The sequence below is a fragment of the Lolium rigidum genome, chromosome 4 (genome assembly GCF_022539505.1).
Source record: "Lolium rigidum isolate FL_2022 chromosome 4, APGP_CSIRO_Lrig_0.1, whole genome shotgun sequence".
NCBI lineage: Eukaryota > Viridiplantae > Streptophyta > Magnoliopsida > Poales > Poaceae > Lolium > Lolium rigidum.
The window spans coordinates 205,460,094-205,474,923 of NC_061511.1; the positions used below are offsets into that span (position 1 = coordinate 205,460,094).

Consider the following 14,830-nt stretch of genomic DNA (forward strand, 5'->3'; position numbering starts at 1 on the left):
GGAGCTTCCCATGCCGTTTGCGCACGGCCGCCGTGGGGGGCGGAGAGGGAGGACTCGCCGGTGCCGTGCCGAGGATGTAGCCTGCGCCGGTCTGCCACGACGCCGGCGAACTCGCGGCTGGAGGCCTCGCTTTCCTGCGCGTAGCGACGGGCTCCATGTCCACGCATGGTCACCATCGTTGTCGTCTCGAGGGGTCGGCCCCGGCCAACCCAAGGTAAGCTCCGATTTCATTGCTCTTTTAAACAGAAGGCCAATAGGCCCGGCCATATATATATATAGCCCCATAATAGCAATTCGACGATACAACGAACCCACCACCACGTCTGGTACCTCAAGTCATACAAGCAAGACCGCCGGTTCGGGGACAACACACCACACAGAGTACCAACAAATAATAGGAACCACACACTAGCTAACACATGCCGATGACGGAGGGCGAAGCCAAGACGCGTTGCACCGCCCGAAGCTCAAGTCCTCGTCGCCCCATGGAGCCGCCTAACCTCGGCTATCGCCACGTCCAAGAGTCTCCGGTCCTTGTGTCTGACCAGAACCCTCCATCCCAGCATATGAATAGACATTTTGAACATCGCATCAGCCGGGCTGCCAAGGACCTTTCCTTCTATAGCTAGCTTATTACGAACATTCCAAAGCGTCTAGCATTGAGCCGCAAAGGTAAACCAAGCTAATCTACGGAGGCGCCCCGATTTCATTGCTCTTCCAGGCAATCTTCCCCTTCCCTCTTTATTAATGTCCTGTGAAGCATTTCTTGTGTTCGAACTGACGTACTAATTGAAAATATTTTTTTTTTGAGGTTAAGGTATCTCATTCATTCATAAAAAACAGGATCCCGATTACAATCATTGTTCAGGGCTCTATTGATCTGTTCTGGAAACATATTGTTCCAAAGAGTTCCAGATCCTAGTCTCCTAATATAATCAGCACAAGCATGTGCTGCAGCATTTCGATCTCTTTTAACAAACATACAATTCCATCCTGGAAAGTTGGAACTATTATGAAGAAAATCAAAGACAAAACTCCTCAGCTCGGACTGGCAATCATTCTTCCGATGGATAGAATTCACTAGTGTCAGGCAATCCGATTCAAAAATGATCGGTTGTTTTGTCCAGTTCATCGCCATACGGCATCCATCCAAAAGTGCGATGGCTTCAGCTTCCTCTGCACTGTGGCATTTTGTAATGATTGAGCCTCCCGCCAAAATTGTGTGTCCCATGTGATCTCTAATAACCACTCCGGTAGCTCCATTTTCTGTTTCCTGCACAAAAGAGCCATCTATATTTACCTTGAGCCAACCTCGTGGTGGGGGTTGCCAGTAGTCTTTTGCTTTGGATTTCTCTTCTTCATTCTTCATGTCGAGGATTGCTTTCTTGCCCTTTAAATTTGTGTTAGCCTGGTTTGTATCATCTGTAGGATTAGAGTTCCAGGTGTTGGCATACGTAATAAGAAAGTCAATAGAATGTTGTACTGTGGATTTTCCTTTTCCATGGTAGATGTCGTTCCTTAATTCCCAGGATCTCCATAATAACAGCAGAATGGCTTGATGCATTCTCTTGTGGGTGCTGTCAAGTAACACAAGAAGCCAATCTTTACCTGTTCTAGCGAACTTCTTCTCATTAGGTAGCTCCCAAATTTGCCTCATGCTGTGGCGTAGGGCTTTAGCTTTTGTACATTCTACAGTTGCATGGAAGCTATCTTCGACTCCATTTCCACATATAGGACACATGTTGTGAATCTCAAGTGTTCTCCTCCATTTGTTTCTTTGTGTTGGCAGGTTGTCCGAGGCCAGTCTCCAACTGAAAACCCGGACTTTATTTGGAATTGAGGCTTTCCAAATGTTAGTCCAGATTTTCCTTTCACCGTTCGGGTTGTTGCTTGTGCTATTCCCAATTCCTGTCGGGATGGCTTTAGGCCCTGTTCACCGTAGGGTTTTGCTCTTCCATGATATGTTTTCGAATACGGTCTAGCAGTAGACATCTTCAGTGTAGGAAGCGTGTAGGAAGCACAATAATTCTGCCTAGCTAGGGTACGTAGCAACGTGGACGTCGTAGTCACGCAGGCGCGTCGCAGGGAATGCAAATCGGATGGTAAAAATCTATATCCCTTTTGGTGTAGGCCGAGATTTCTTTTTTTCTCTTTCCTTCGACACGAATTGAAAAATGCGAAATTCCGCGAAATCACTGCCTACGTCCTGTAGATTAGGCCATCATTCATAGAGGAGCTACGACATTTGTTTCTGACGCAATGTTCATCGGACCTTGCTCTAGGGGAGTAGTTTTACAGTCGAAACAAAACTGAAATGTATGACCACCGGATGTATGGATGGATGGATGGTGCGCAGAGGAACAAAAAGAAAAGTGCTTCTTCCATCTGGGCGGGCGACCGGAGGCGAGGACGGAGGAGCACGCTTGAGGCCATCCGCTCCCCGAAGATGGCTTGCCAACTTCTGTGCAGACCATTTTGTTATCAAGCTGCCATCCAGAACTTGAGGTCCAGCTTCAAAGGAAGGAAGGTGCTGAATGGAACAAGATTCTTCATATCCCAAAGAAGAAATTTGAGGTCTTTATATGCTGCTCTCATTCTTCACTTACATTTGATTCTTATTCATTGTGTTCATCTTGTTATTACAATAATTGACAAAGTTAAATCATGTTTCTCATTGCAACCAAGTCAATGAGTACAAAGATATGTAAATTTTACTTATGTATATTTTGGCATCTTGTCAGATAGAGCTGATTGATTTGTTGACTCTGTTTCCGGCCAATTCTTTGTGAAGATATTATTTTATGAGTTCTCCGACTAAATAAGGTATTTTCTTCCTTAAACCACTGTGATACATTTGGGTTTAGTCGAACCAACCAGATAACAGCTTGTGTCTTTGCTCCTGTGTTGTATGCTCTGGATTGCCAACTCGTGAATGTTAAGTAAAGGAAATCCAGCAAGATGGCCAGAAGATGATTTTTCTGAAGCGGATTTTCTTCTAGGATTAATTATTTGTTCTATGGCGGGCACTTGGATGGTATTTTGTGGTGGTGGTATGCTTATTTTGGGCTACTCGACAAGCTATATGTCAGGTTGTATGTCATTTCTGTCTTTACCTGGAGGGAAGTGGTTCAGGAACATGGGTGTAAATTAAGCAAGTACATAGTGTGGTAAGTGGTAACCATATAAAGATGTTGTTATATTGTATCTACATGCTATTTAGTGTCTAGATATATTTAAATTAAAAAATTCTCCGACATGTTTCATGTGACGGGAGAAGTACTACTAACTCGATGAATGCAATTGCTAACACGGGAGATACATAAACTTGTCTCGTGGGAGCAAACTGGTACACAAACTTGCAACTCATGGTGAACTAGTACACAAAAAACTTTAGTAGTGGGTGCAAACTGGTCCAATTGATATACGGCTAACACGTGGCATTGCAGTTTATATTAAAAAGCCCTGACATATTTTTCTCTCGCCATAGTGTCCTCCCATGTTCCCTTGTATTCTCGCCGCGGGATTCCGCCGCAGCCGCAACACGGCCTGGACGACACCGGCGCCACGGTGACCGCTAGCTCGGTCCTGGGGCGCAGAGCCTACGCGAAGAGGCCCATGAACTCGCGTCATCTTCGTTGTCTTGTCGGCCTCCAGGATCGGGTTGAAGGGCTCATCGTCGTCCAAGTCCAACACCTTGGGGCCGCCGGCTTCCGAGGATGGCGGTGGCGTCTTGAGGCCGCCAGAGACCTTCGGAGGTCCTACGCTTGCGGTGCAGGGAGCTGTGCAGGCGGAGCGAGGCGAGGAACAGCGTCTGGCGCCACGGCGCGGCGCAGACCGGACAAGACTCAAGAGAGCGCGCCAGAGCACGCGTGGTGGCTAGCGATGCAGGTGAAATGGAATGAGTGGGAGCACTCCGCACGTCCACCCTGAACACGACGCGCCGCCGGCGTTCTTTCTTGACGCTGTGCCTGTGCATGCACACACCGCACCGTGTCTGCACTCTGCAGGCATGACAACCGAACCAATTATTCACTCGATCACTCCCACACCTTACAAAGAAGATACAAAGTAGGATAGGATTGAGGATGGAATTAAATCATTGGACGAGCGCTCAAATTAAAAATCAGGACTGAAGCAGGAGTGGTCTGATCTCTTCTGATTCCCACGCAACTTTTCCACACCTAGGCTTTGAACCTGTTAACTGGCTTACTGCTTCTAGTACAACCATCTTCGAATGATTGATTCTTTTTTGGGTTTGTTGGCCTCCATTGTTCTTCGCCAACAACTTGCAGAGAGATCTCTGCCTGTCCATGGATTTGTAGTCTAACCAAACTTAGAAGAGGATTAGGCCAAAACAGATCGTATTCGTGGCAAAATTTGATGGGATTGCCAATTTCAAGGTGAAGGCACCCGGCCGGGCTGTGGTCATCGGCGTCCCTGCGCGCGCCAAGCGGTGCTTGGCCCAGCTGAGAAGCTCTCCAATCTCCATCGTCGATGCCGTTGCGGCGGATGTCGAGGCAGAGGCAGCGTTTGGCGCGACAGGTTGTGCACCGCCTGGTGGTTTGCGCCGCCGCCGCGCAGCGTTTGACGTCGGCCACGCGTTGCGCAGGCCACCAACGTCCTCAAGGACCGCAACCCGTCACGGCCATCATGCTCTCGGCAGACACACAGCAACAACAAACAAGATTCGAGGTTCGCGCGTGGCACGTGTGTCGCCGTGTCCACCAAAATTTGACTCGTCAGCACAAAGGCGCGACAAGTACAGTCGCGGCTACGGCGGAATCCCTCCGCCGGCGAGATTACTCATTACAAGGTAACATGGAAGGATACGATCGATGGCGAGAGAAAGATATGTAGCGCTTTTATCACAAAAATAGCAAAGCCACGTGTGAGCTGCTAGGAGCAGTTTAGACCCTGTTTGCACCCACGACTAAAGTTTTTGTACCTGTTTGCTCCCGCGAGACAAGTTTATGTACCTCGCATGTTATTAGCTCTTTTTTTTTTTTGAGACCCGATGAATGCAATTGCTAGCTCGACATGCATGTGGGAGTGAGTGTGAAGGTGCCAAGAGAGTACCTCCGAAGGACCAAACCGTTCATCCACTAAATTGAACTACATGGCAACAGGCATGTTTACGTCATCCGGCCGTGACTCATCATCCACTGATCTGCGCGTGCTAGCTAGTCTCTTCCCAGTCAACAGATTTTTCTCCTTTTGATAGTGGATTCGGCAGAAGAAACATGACCGTGTTATCCTCTATAACCCCCTCCATGCGCAGCTTGCTAACCCAGCACAACGCCATGGCCGCACCGTGCTTCCTCGTCCTAGTCGTCCTAGCAGCTACAGCCTCCTCCTCCAGGAGTGCTATAGCCAACGGGAGCTGCTTCCCGGCCGAGAGGACTGCGCTGCTGGCCTTCAAGGCCGGCATCACAAGCGATCCACAAAATCTCCTCATCTCGTGGCAGCAAGGACACCATGACTGCTGCCGGTGGGGAGGCGTCACCTGCAGCAGCCGGACAGGCCATGTCATCAAACTCGACCTCCGCAACCGTTCCCCAACAGCGGATGAATCGTTTGGTCTCGAGGACTCTCAGGGCCACTCGTTGCATGGAGAGGTATCATCTTCGCTTCTTGCTCTCCGACGTAGTTTGAGGTATCTAGACCTGAGCGGGAATACTTTTCTTGGAGGTGCAATGCCTATGCCACGATTTCTGGGTTCTCTTCATAGTTTAACGTATCTCAACCTCTCCTACGTGGGTTTCCATGGTCTAGTGCCTCCTCAGCTAGGCAACCTCTCCAACCTGGTACTACTTGACATCCACAATGATATTACCTACAAGAGTCTATACTCAAAGGATATATCTTGGTTAGCGCGTCTCCACTCGCTAGAGCATCTCAACATGGCTGCCATCAACCTCAGCGGAGTCGTTGACTGGGCACTTCCGGTCGATGCTCTTCCCAATTTGGTTGTATTAATTCTCAGGTCATGTGGTATTAATATGATTAATGCTCCGTCAACACTTGTGCAACACAACCTTACAGTTCTCGAGGAGCTTGACCTTTCCTATAACTCTTTGAACATCCCAGCTACATCCGGTTGGTTCTGGGATGTAACTAGCCTCAAGAGCTTAAGCTTAATGTCTTGTGGATTATCAGGCATATTTCCTGACGAGTTGGGAAACTTGACATTGTTAGAAACCTTTGACATTTCATTTAACAACATCAAGGGAATGATACCAGGAACAATGCAAAATATGTGTGATTTGAGGTCTCTTGATCTTAGCGGCAACAACATCGGTGGGGACATAACAAACTTGATAGATAAGATACCCAATTGTTCCTGGAAGAATTTGCATGAGCTGAGTCTGATGAGTACAAACATCACTGGCACAACATTACAATATCTGGCAAAGCTTACTAGTTTAAGCATTCTTGATGTTAGTAACAACCAGTTGAGCTGTTCAGTTCCCGTGGAGATTGGCATACTTACAAATTTGACTGAGTTATACCTTGGATTGAACAACTTGAGTGGTGTGATATCAGAAGATCTTTTTGTTGGTCTGGTGAATTTGAAGACCATTGACTTATCTTATACTAATCTAGAACTCATTACCGACTCGCATTGGGTACCTGGGTTCAACTTGGATTATGCATGGTTTACATCTTGTCATCTAGGCCCCGAGTTTCCTAATTGGCTTCGATGGCAGAAGAGCATTATCCATCTTGATATTTCAAACACGAGTCTAGTTGGTAGGATTCCAGGTTGGTTTTGGACTAGCTTTTCTGATGCTAGAGTTTTGGAAATATCTTTGAACCAACTTAGCGGTGAGCTACCGCTCAATTTAGAGTTCATGTCAGTACTTGCAATTTCAATGCATTCAAATCTATTGACTGGTTTGATACCCAGGTTACCAAGAAAAATTGAGTTACTGGACATATCTAGAAACTCTTTAAATGGGTTTGCATCAAATTTCCGAGCTCCAGGTCTGCAGGTTGCAATTATGTTTTCTAATTCTATAACTGGGACCATTCCGACGTCAATTTGTCAAATGCGAAATCTGCGGGTCTTAGATCTTTCAAACAATATGCTTTCAGGAGAACTTCCTGATTGTGGTGTAAAAGAGCTTAAACAACGGAACCCTTATATCGACAACTCTTCAAGAGTCAATTCAATGAGTTCTTTTAGTTTGCAGATCACAACTATCCTTCTAAGTAACAACAGTCTTTCAAGTGGATTTCCTTTGGTCATGCAACAGTGCCAAAATCTTATGTTTCTTGATCTAAGTCGAAACAAATTCACCGGAGAGTTACCTGGATGGATTAGTACAGCCACTTCTGCTCCGGTGCTCCTCCCTTGGAAAAAATATGGGCACCTAAAATACAATAATGGTGGAGATCTTTTCATAGATGTTCGTAAGAGGGCTCACGATCGTAATTTTGAGTGTAGGTCCACCGTCCGTACAGCCATGTACATGCCGTATGGTCGTTGTGTTGTACCTCGTTTTATACGTATCTACGGTCACGTGCGTGTGCCGAAATAAAAAAAATGCTATAAAGATCTTGCTTATGTAATCTCTTCTTTTTCCTTGCGCGACGTACATATCGTATCAATATAGACAAATATACATGGGCTAGACATGAATTTCGGCGGATCCAACATAGGAAAAAATATCAACTATGACCCTTCAACTTAGTTTAGGGGGGAGCACCGGAGTAGCCCTCTAGTACAGCCATGACTAGTTTGGTTATACTACTGTTAAGATCGAACAACTTTTCTGGTAACATTCCAGCTGAATTAATGGAACTTCCTGCTGCTCGCATTTTAGATCTATCCAATAATAACTTCTCTGGGGTCATACCGAACTATCTAGAAAACTTGAAAGCTTTGATTGACGGTTCTGGTGATGATTATGTGAATCCTTTTGGAGAATGGTACAATGAAAATTATTTTCCCTATGATATGGGAATGTCAGATGATAGCTTCTCGGTGGTGATAAAAGGGCAAGTGCTTCAGTACAGACAGAATACTCTATATTTAATGAGCATTGATTTATCTTCCAACCATTTAACTGGAGAAATTCCAATGCAACTAGGATCCCTTATCGGTCTCATAAATTTAAATCTATCATCAAACTTATTGACTGGAAATATCCCATATCAGATCGGCAACCTTCGATCACTTGAGTCTTTTGACCTCTCAAAGAACGCACTTGAAGGTGGAATTCCTCAGTGCTTATCAAACTTGACATACTTGAGCTATCTAAACTTGTCATTCAACAACTTGTCTGGAAAAATACCCTCGGGACATCAACTTGACGTCCTCAACACAGATGATCCAGCTTCTATGTACATCGGTAATCCCGGTCTTTGTGGCCATCCAGTTCCAAGGCAATGCCTTGGTCTTCCCGCAGATCCGCTGGCTAACTGTGATTCAGCAATATGGTCTGGAGGTGTTTTGTCTCAAATGGATTTCCTTCTAGGATCAATTGTTGGTTTTGTGGCAGGCACCTGGATGGTATTTTGTGGACTTCTCTTCATGAAGAGGTGGAGGTATGCTTATTTCGGGCTATTCGACCAGCTATATGACTGGTTGTATGTTATTTCCGTTACTTGGCAGAAATGGTTCAAAAACGACACAGGCAAAAAGTAAGCATACCTTCATACGAAGATGCTGCTACTCGAATAAAGGGGATGAAAATTTTATTCCTATGTTGTATATATTTTTTAACACTTTTCATTCAGAATATTAGTCCACCCGTGGTAGCTGTGTATGCCTCACGGTTTCCTCTCCCGTAACGTAAATGTATCATGTTTATTCCGTACTCCTTGTGGAATATTATTTGTAATCGTCTGGATTAGTTATGTGAAAGTGAAACCACGCGCATTTATGGCTGCTTCGGATCATCAGATGTATGATATGAACTAATTTTGCTATGGTGTGTTACTTTCGGTGGAATGGATTTTCATGTTTTATTATAACTCATCCAGCATTTTTTGAAGCCAATTGAATTTACAACTGCTACTCTGAATCTCATTTCTGTACTCCGTGATTTAACAACAGTCCTTCACCATCAAGTAGCACTAATATGTGTCACTAAATCATGCCGAAAAGGCTGCAAATGCACGCCCCTTGTGTGCAAGCATCATTGCTTTTCGCACCATACTCGTATTTTCACCCGACAATTCAGGCCATCTGATGCAACATAGCTTCAAATAGACACCACTGATGCCTTTTCTTGCCCGCCTGATGCCTCTAAGCCTCTTAGATTCGAACCAACAACCATGTCATCTTGTCCGTGCACCCCGTAGATGTTAATCTGACCAAGCAACAATACATGTATTTACAGCCAACAGAGGTACACATGAAGTCACATAAAAGCCCAGCGATGAACTGGGTTATTCAACATAATTTATTATGAACCTGGTAAATCAAAGTTACAAGAATGTAGTATCCACAAGTGCTTCCAAGGTCCAATAATACAATACTGCACAAAACCTAGCAGTTGCAGTACTGCAGGAAGGATTAAAAAAGGTCCACTTTGTGCGAGGAAATGTTTCAGGTTCTTCTTCAGGAATCTACATTATTGATCGGCTCATCTCCTACAGAACAGTACAAACCGATAGACCAAGAAAGAATCGACACATTACAAATAATATACACTGAACCATCCGATGGTTTTAGGATTATACTCAAAAAGGTAATATAGGTGCTCGAACCCAATTGCAAAGAAAACGCTGCGCTCAGACAAAGTTTATGGTGAAGGAGACATAAGGGTGGGACTCTGTCTCGCCTCCGAGACCAGCAGCGATACCCACGTCATCTTCAGATCTCCAGTAGCTACTGTAATTCAAATGTTCAGTTAGCCAAAAAGATGAGCAAGCTGCGACTAACAACCCAAATAGATTGTGACCCAAACAAGGAATGTACCTATTTGCATTGCCGCAGAGCCCTTCCAAGATGCTCCGTACTTTTTTCTCACTCTTTGTAGACGGTGCTAGAACAACAGACTGGTGCAAACACAACGGGCATATTTATAGATCAGCCATGATAGTATAAAATTGACTATCGGAATACAGCAAGGGCCATTACAATGAACTATGCAGTTTTCTATTTCAAATGCTACATGCATATTTACAGAACACATGTGAAAGTATAAAATTGGCTATCAAATAACAGCAAGGCAAATTACCAGGAACCGAGCAGGCAGACCATATCTCAGAATACTCTCTACAAAGACACGAACAGCACAGAAATGCATCCAGGAACTGAATACCTAGAAACATAGTAGAGTAAAAGCAGTTACAACTCAGGAACCATGAGAACAAGTATTTACGATGAAAGGAAAACATACATAGCAAACCCAATATTTTTTTCATTTTTCTGAAATAACTATCATCAATCATGTGATATGGCATTATATCTACTAGGCTTTCATCAGTTAACTTCTGCCATGATGAAAATTAGATGTAGCACTACTATATGCAGATGAATGACAGGACCATAGTTTTCCAGTTCTCCATCTAGCGCTGCTATATGCAGACGAATAGCAGCACCATAAATTTCAACCTCTCCACTGATAGAGAAGCGCAGCAGTTTTTCTGATTACTATTATGTTATGAGAACAGGCAGTGATGGTCTGCATAGCTTAAGGAACAGCAGCCATCAATTGTGGATTTAATTAACTATCACAGATCAGAAAACAAAGGGGGTGCATGCCAATCTGCTGAGCAAGTTACCACCATATGGATTTCGCCCTAACAAAGATGCACTTTTGAGACAATAACGACATTAACAAAAATAACCCCCAGTATGCCATAGGGATGGCAAATTTACCCACACGTACGGATACCTGCGGGTACCCTACCCGCATGGGCAGGGTATGGCTACACTTTTACACCCATGGGTAGTACCCATACCCTACCCGTTAAGTCATGAGTAGGCACGGGTGTAGCCTCATACCCACGGGTATGCCCATACCCTACCCTTTTATTGTCAAAAAATTACATAATATAAGAGATAAGAGTGAATACCCTACCAGTTGCTCTTAACACCCTCATTCAAAATTTAACTAAGAGAAAACTACCAAAGCGGCAACTATGTAAGGCTGGCAGATGTTAGCAAGCACTATGAAAATAGAATTTCAGATTCAGCATAGTTTGGTCATCTGACCTTGAGACTACAATTGAAGCAGATGAAGAAATTAAAAACCTTACAGGCTTGCAATTTAACTTGAGAAGAATTCAGAAAATTGTAAAAATGAAGAAACGAACGGGTTGTTTCTACAGTGTCTTTTGCAAACATGGATGAACTCAGCACCTGTGGTTTGTTCACCTTATGGCTTCATCATTGACAATATTATGACATATATACCGCAAAAGACATGTACCTCGCTGTAGCTGGCATAGCACCACTGCAAGAGAGAGGTCCTCATAAGTTCCTGGTCTTGGAGCAGCTTCTCCAGCTCTTGTTTCCGACTTTCCTGTGCTTCAGGACTATACTCAAAATCACGGATCTGGAATCCAGTATGAAACATATGTTAGTGGTGAAAAAATTACGAAAGAATGATAGGCAGCAACTAACAAGATTATTATTTCCCAAGCTATTTGGAGCTATATCAAGGGCTGCATGGAGTACTGCCACCTTTCCAAATTAAGGTTATGTGTAAGCAAAGGTTCAACAAAACGGCCAGAGCAATAAACTTACTTGGAAACCTTTCTCACGAGCATGGACCTTAAAGTTGTCAACAACCTTAGCAAATAATGTGACAGTGTAGAGAGCATACTCGTTGTCCTCATAAAGCTTTTTCGATGATCTCGGAACCTATCAATCAATAATTAGCTCTGACGAAAGAATTGACTGAATACGATCACAAATTTGGATAACTTGAAGTAGAAAAAAAAAAAAGCTCCTCATAAGGACAGAGTAAAATAGCATCCGAGTAAAGGAGTTGCAAGTCAAATGCATCTGGAATTTAATAACACTCTTGGTTTTAAATTAAAAGCCACAGGTAGAATATCCAATTTCTGAAAGGAAGCATGACATGAAAATAGTTCAAACGATGGTTTATCACTGACACTATCATTATTCAAACTTCAAAGGCATACTCAGAATTTCTTAACTTACCACAAATGTATCAAGTGACTCATAGCTTGCTAGCCAGTCCTTTTGAGAATATTTAGGGACAATAGAAAGGAGTGTCACTAGATGTTCCGTAGTGACCATGTCCTCTGGCTTTATCAGGTTGGAAAGATCCCGGACTGCTAAACTGCCATACAAGAACAAATCGATTGGCATTGGACTCAGGAGCAACAGATAGTGCTGCATACATGATATACTACTAGTTTCAAGCATGTCCACCTAGAGCTAGTCATAAGGTATGGTCAGGTCATAATTTACCTTCCAGTTTGCTTTCTGTTGATTGCACCGAGCTGGCTCTTAACGTTACTGTATTCCGCAACTCTGACCTGGAGAAGAGCGTATTCAGTCTATTTGTAAATACAACATCCACCCAAAACAATTATTTCATCTATTACAAAATAAAATAAAGTTCTATAATGGTGACCAAAAGGTAACACTTCTGACGAGGGCTGGGGACATCGACATGGTATTTTATTTACTTCGAGTTATCCCTTTTCCCTTCAATTTATATGATAATGTTGCTGATAGTTGGGCACAAATCACACGCATAACATTTCTGATAGTTTCTCTTTACAAAATTTAGGCAGAATGTTTCCGCAGCAGTTTGCATCGTGAACATTATGCGACAACTTAATGCTAGAAAAGGGACCAACAAATGGAATAATCAAGAAACTAGCTGTGCAAATAGCTACTTAGATGGAACCAAACAGAGGAAGACAAAATGACGAAGTAAGCCACAGCCAATCTACCAGTTCAGTGCTCGAATAGCATATTCAGGGTCAGTAAATTCAATTGTTAACAGACACTGTCCAAAGTACAGAGCCTAGCTGATTTGCGGCCACATGTATGTAGTATTAGACTGCTGTGGTCAACGTTCCGAAATCTTACAAGCAGCAATGTGTCCTCTCCTAGTCTCCTCCAGAGACTGCGAAAAAAGAAACTAACGAATAGACAGAAGCAGAGTGGTCACCTTCATGTCATCCTCGATCTTGGTAAATAGCTAGCTACTAGAGGGAACCAACCGGACCAAGAGAAAATAACAGCGCAAACTACATCCAAACCAAAACAGTCCAAAATATGGTACCCACATAGCCTGGCTAATTAGCGATCAAATGTATGGAGTGTTGCGCTAAGCTGCCCTTGCCAATGTTCCGAAATATCACTAGCAGCAGCAATGTGAGAAAAATGACAATGAAGAGACAGAGGCAGAGTGGTGATGATCATGGTTTACCTTCATGTCGTCCTCGATCTTGGCGACCTGCGACTGGATGCTGGCGACGGTCTCCTTGAGCGGCGCGTTGACGGGGTACTTGCCCTCGTCCCAGACGAACCTGGTGAGGTAGGAGTCGACGGGGACGCCGTCGACGGTGAGCGTGCCGCTCTCGACCCCTCCGGCGCGCTCCAGGTCCTCGATCTGCCTCCGGATCTTGTGCGACACGCCCTCGATGAAGATGTTGGACTACAGGCGCCGATCGCGTCAGATCAGAGGAGGCCGTAAGGCCATCGGGTGGGTGGGATCGAGGGGGGCGGTGGGATTGTACCTTGACGAGGTCGTCGCTGAGGGCGAGGAGCGAGTCGAGCGTGCCGGGGCGGAGATCCGGGACGGTGAACTGCACGCATGCACCCGCGGAGAGTCAGGCGACGCGAGAGGCTGGCGGCGATCGGAGAGGGAGGGGGAAAGGGGGCTTACGCGGTAGAGCGGGGTGTCGAAGGAGTGGCGGGAGATGGAGTCCTGGAGGCGGCCCCAGAGCGCGGTCTTGGCGGCGGCGATGGAGGCCCCGTCGGCGGACTGCACGGGCAGGGCGGCGATCCAGTACCGCGTCGCCATGGTCGCCGGCGAGGTCGTGGAGCGGCGGCGGCGGCAGAGAGCTGAGCTTCGGCGAGGTCGATTGGATTTCGATCTCCTCTTCTTCTTGTTGGAGAATCGAGATGGATGAATGGATCGGGAAGAAGACAACGACGACGTGGCCACGTGGACACGCCCACACTCAGGACGTGGGTGGGGCCCGCCTGTCTGTCACCAGCCCTTCTCCCTGTTCAGACACATTTACATTTTTTTCTAAATAAATGTTTTTATCTACTTTTTGCGGTAATAAAAAGTAAAAAAGGTCCACCACTCCGGGATATACACTCACCCCGATGAATGTACAGACGCACACCCTACCTCCATGTGCACCTCCGAAGACTCACGCGGTGGATCGGATCTTGAAATTGACGAAGTGCGACTCGTTGGCAACGGGAACGTCACTGAAAGAATATTATGTTTTTATGAGACACAAATATGGGATTTAAACTGTGGTGGGATAGGGTGCTCCTAACCACCCAACCCTAGGCTCAGGCTGCTATCGCACACTGTTAATATACATCAGTGTCTACATTTGGTTCTTTCTTAGGAAAAAAATGGAACTATGAAATCAGTTTTTCCAAACTTCATAAACAATGGGCTGCATGTTGCCCGTGCTCTGGCGCACTTGTTTGGACCTTGTATTTCAGCTTCCTATCTTGGAAGTAGTTCGGTTTAAGATAGGTGTTTTACTTTCGTCTCGATATTACTGTTTAGAAAATAGCAGAATCAACAATTAATAGGCCGATTAATCTCTACTTGCGACTTGACAGTATCGATTACCACTGTTTCGTTGTATCAATCCTTTAACCCGACTAATCTCTATGATAGTCCTATGACAAGGCATG

General features: G+C 45.0%; 2 protein-coding genes across 3 annotated transcripts; one reads left to right on the forward strand and one right to left on the reverse strand.

Annotated features, from left to right (window-relative positions):
• The first annotated feature begins 5,300 nt into the window (after positions 1–5,300).
• On the forward strand, positions 5,301–8,650 carry LOC124648083 (receptor-like protein EIX1). Its single transcript, XM_047187906.1, has 3 exons — positions 5,301–5,572; positions 5,729–7,323; positions 7,731–8,650. The coding sequence occupies exons 1-3, from the start codon at positions 5,301–5,303 to the stop codon at positions 8,648–8,650; spliced, it is 2,787 nt and encodes a 928-aa protein (XP_047043862.1).
• A 718-nt stretch (positions 8,651–9,368) lies between these two features.
• Positions 9,369–13,982, reverse strand: LOC124706901 (V-type proton ATPase subunit C). 2 transcript variants are annotated; one of them, XM_047238577.1, is made up of 10 exons: positions 13,830–13,982; positions 13,681–13,749; positions 13,371–13,598; positions 12,398–12,465; positions 12,125–12,266; positions 11,705–11,821; positions 11,388–11,513; positions 10,191–10,274; positions 9,929–10,008; positions 9,369–9,838 (listed from the first exon to the last, which is right to left on the reverse strand). In XM_047238577.1, the coding sequence occupies exons 1-10, from the start codon at positions 13,965–13,967 to the stop codon at positions 9,742–9,744; spliced, it is 1,149 nt and encodes a 382-aa protein (XP_047094533.1). In that variant the 5' UTR covers positions 13,968–13,982; the 3' UTR covers positions 9,369–9,741. The 2 variants fall into 2 exon arrangements, with proteins under 2 accessions (XP_047094533.1, XP_047094532.1); XM_047238576.1 differs by having other exon boundaries at positions 9,369–9,841.
• Positions 13,983–14,830: the final 848 nt, after the last annotated feature.

Bases quoted from the DNA above. Each gene is read 5' to 3' on its own strand.
- LOC124648083 (XM_047187906.1), top strand. From the start codon at position 5,301: ATGGCCGCACCGTGCTTCCTCGTCCTAGTCGTCCTAGCAGCTACAGCC. The intron at 5,573-5,728 runs GTTTGGTCTCGA...TTCTCTTCATAG, and splicing joins TCCCCAACAGCGGATGAATC to TTTAACGTATCTCAACCTCT. The intron at 7,324-7,730 runs GTACAGCCACTT...CCTCTAGTACAG, and splicing joins AGAGTTACCTGGATGGATTA to CCATGACTAGTTTGGTTATA.
- LOC124706901 (XM_047238576.1), bottom strand. From the start codon at position 13,967: ATGGCGACGCGGTACTGGATCGCCGCCCTGCCCGTGCAGTCCGCCGAC. The intron at 11,822-12,124 runs GTAAGTTAAGAA...ATTGATTGATAG, and splicing joins AGTCACTTGATACATTTGTG to GTTCCGAGATCATCGAAAAA. The intron at 10,009-10,190 runs GTAATTTGCCTT...TGTTTGCACCAG, and splicing joins GTCTGCCTGCTCGGTTCCTG to TCTGTTGTTCTAGCACCGTC.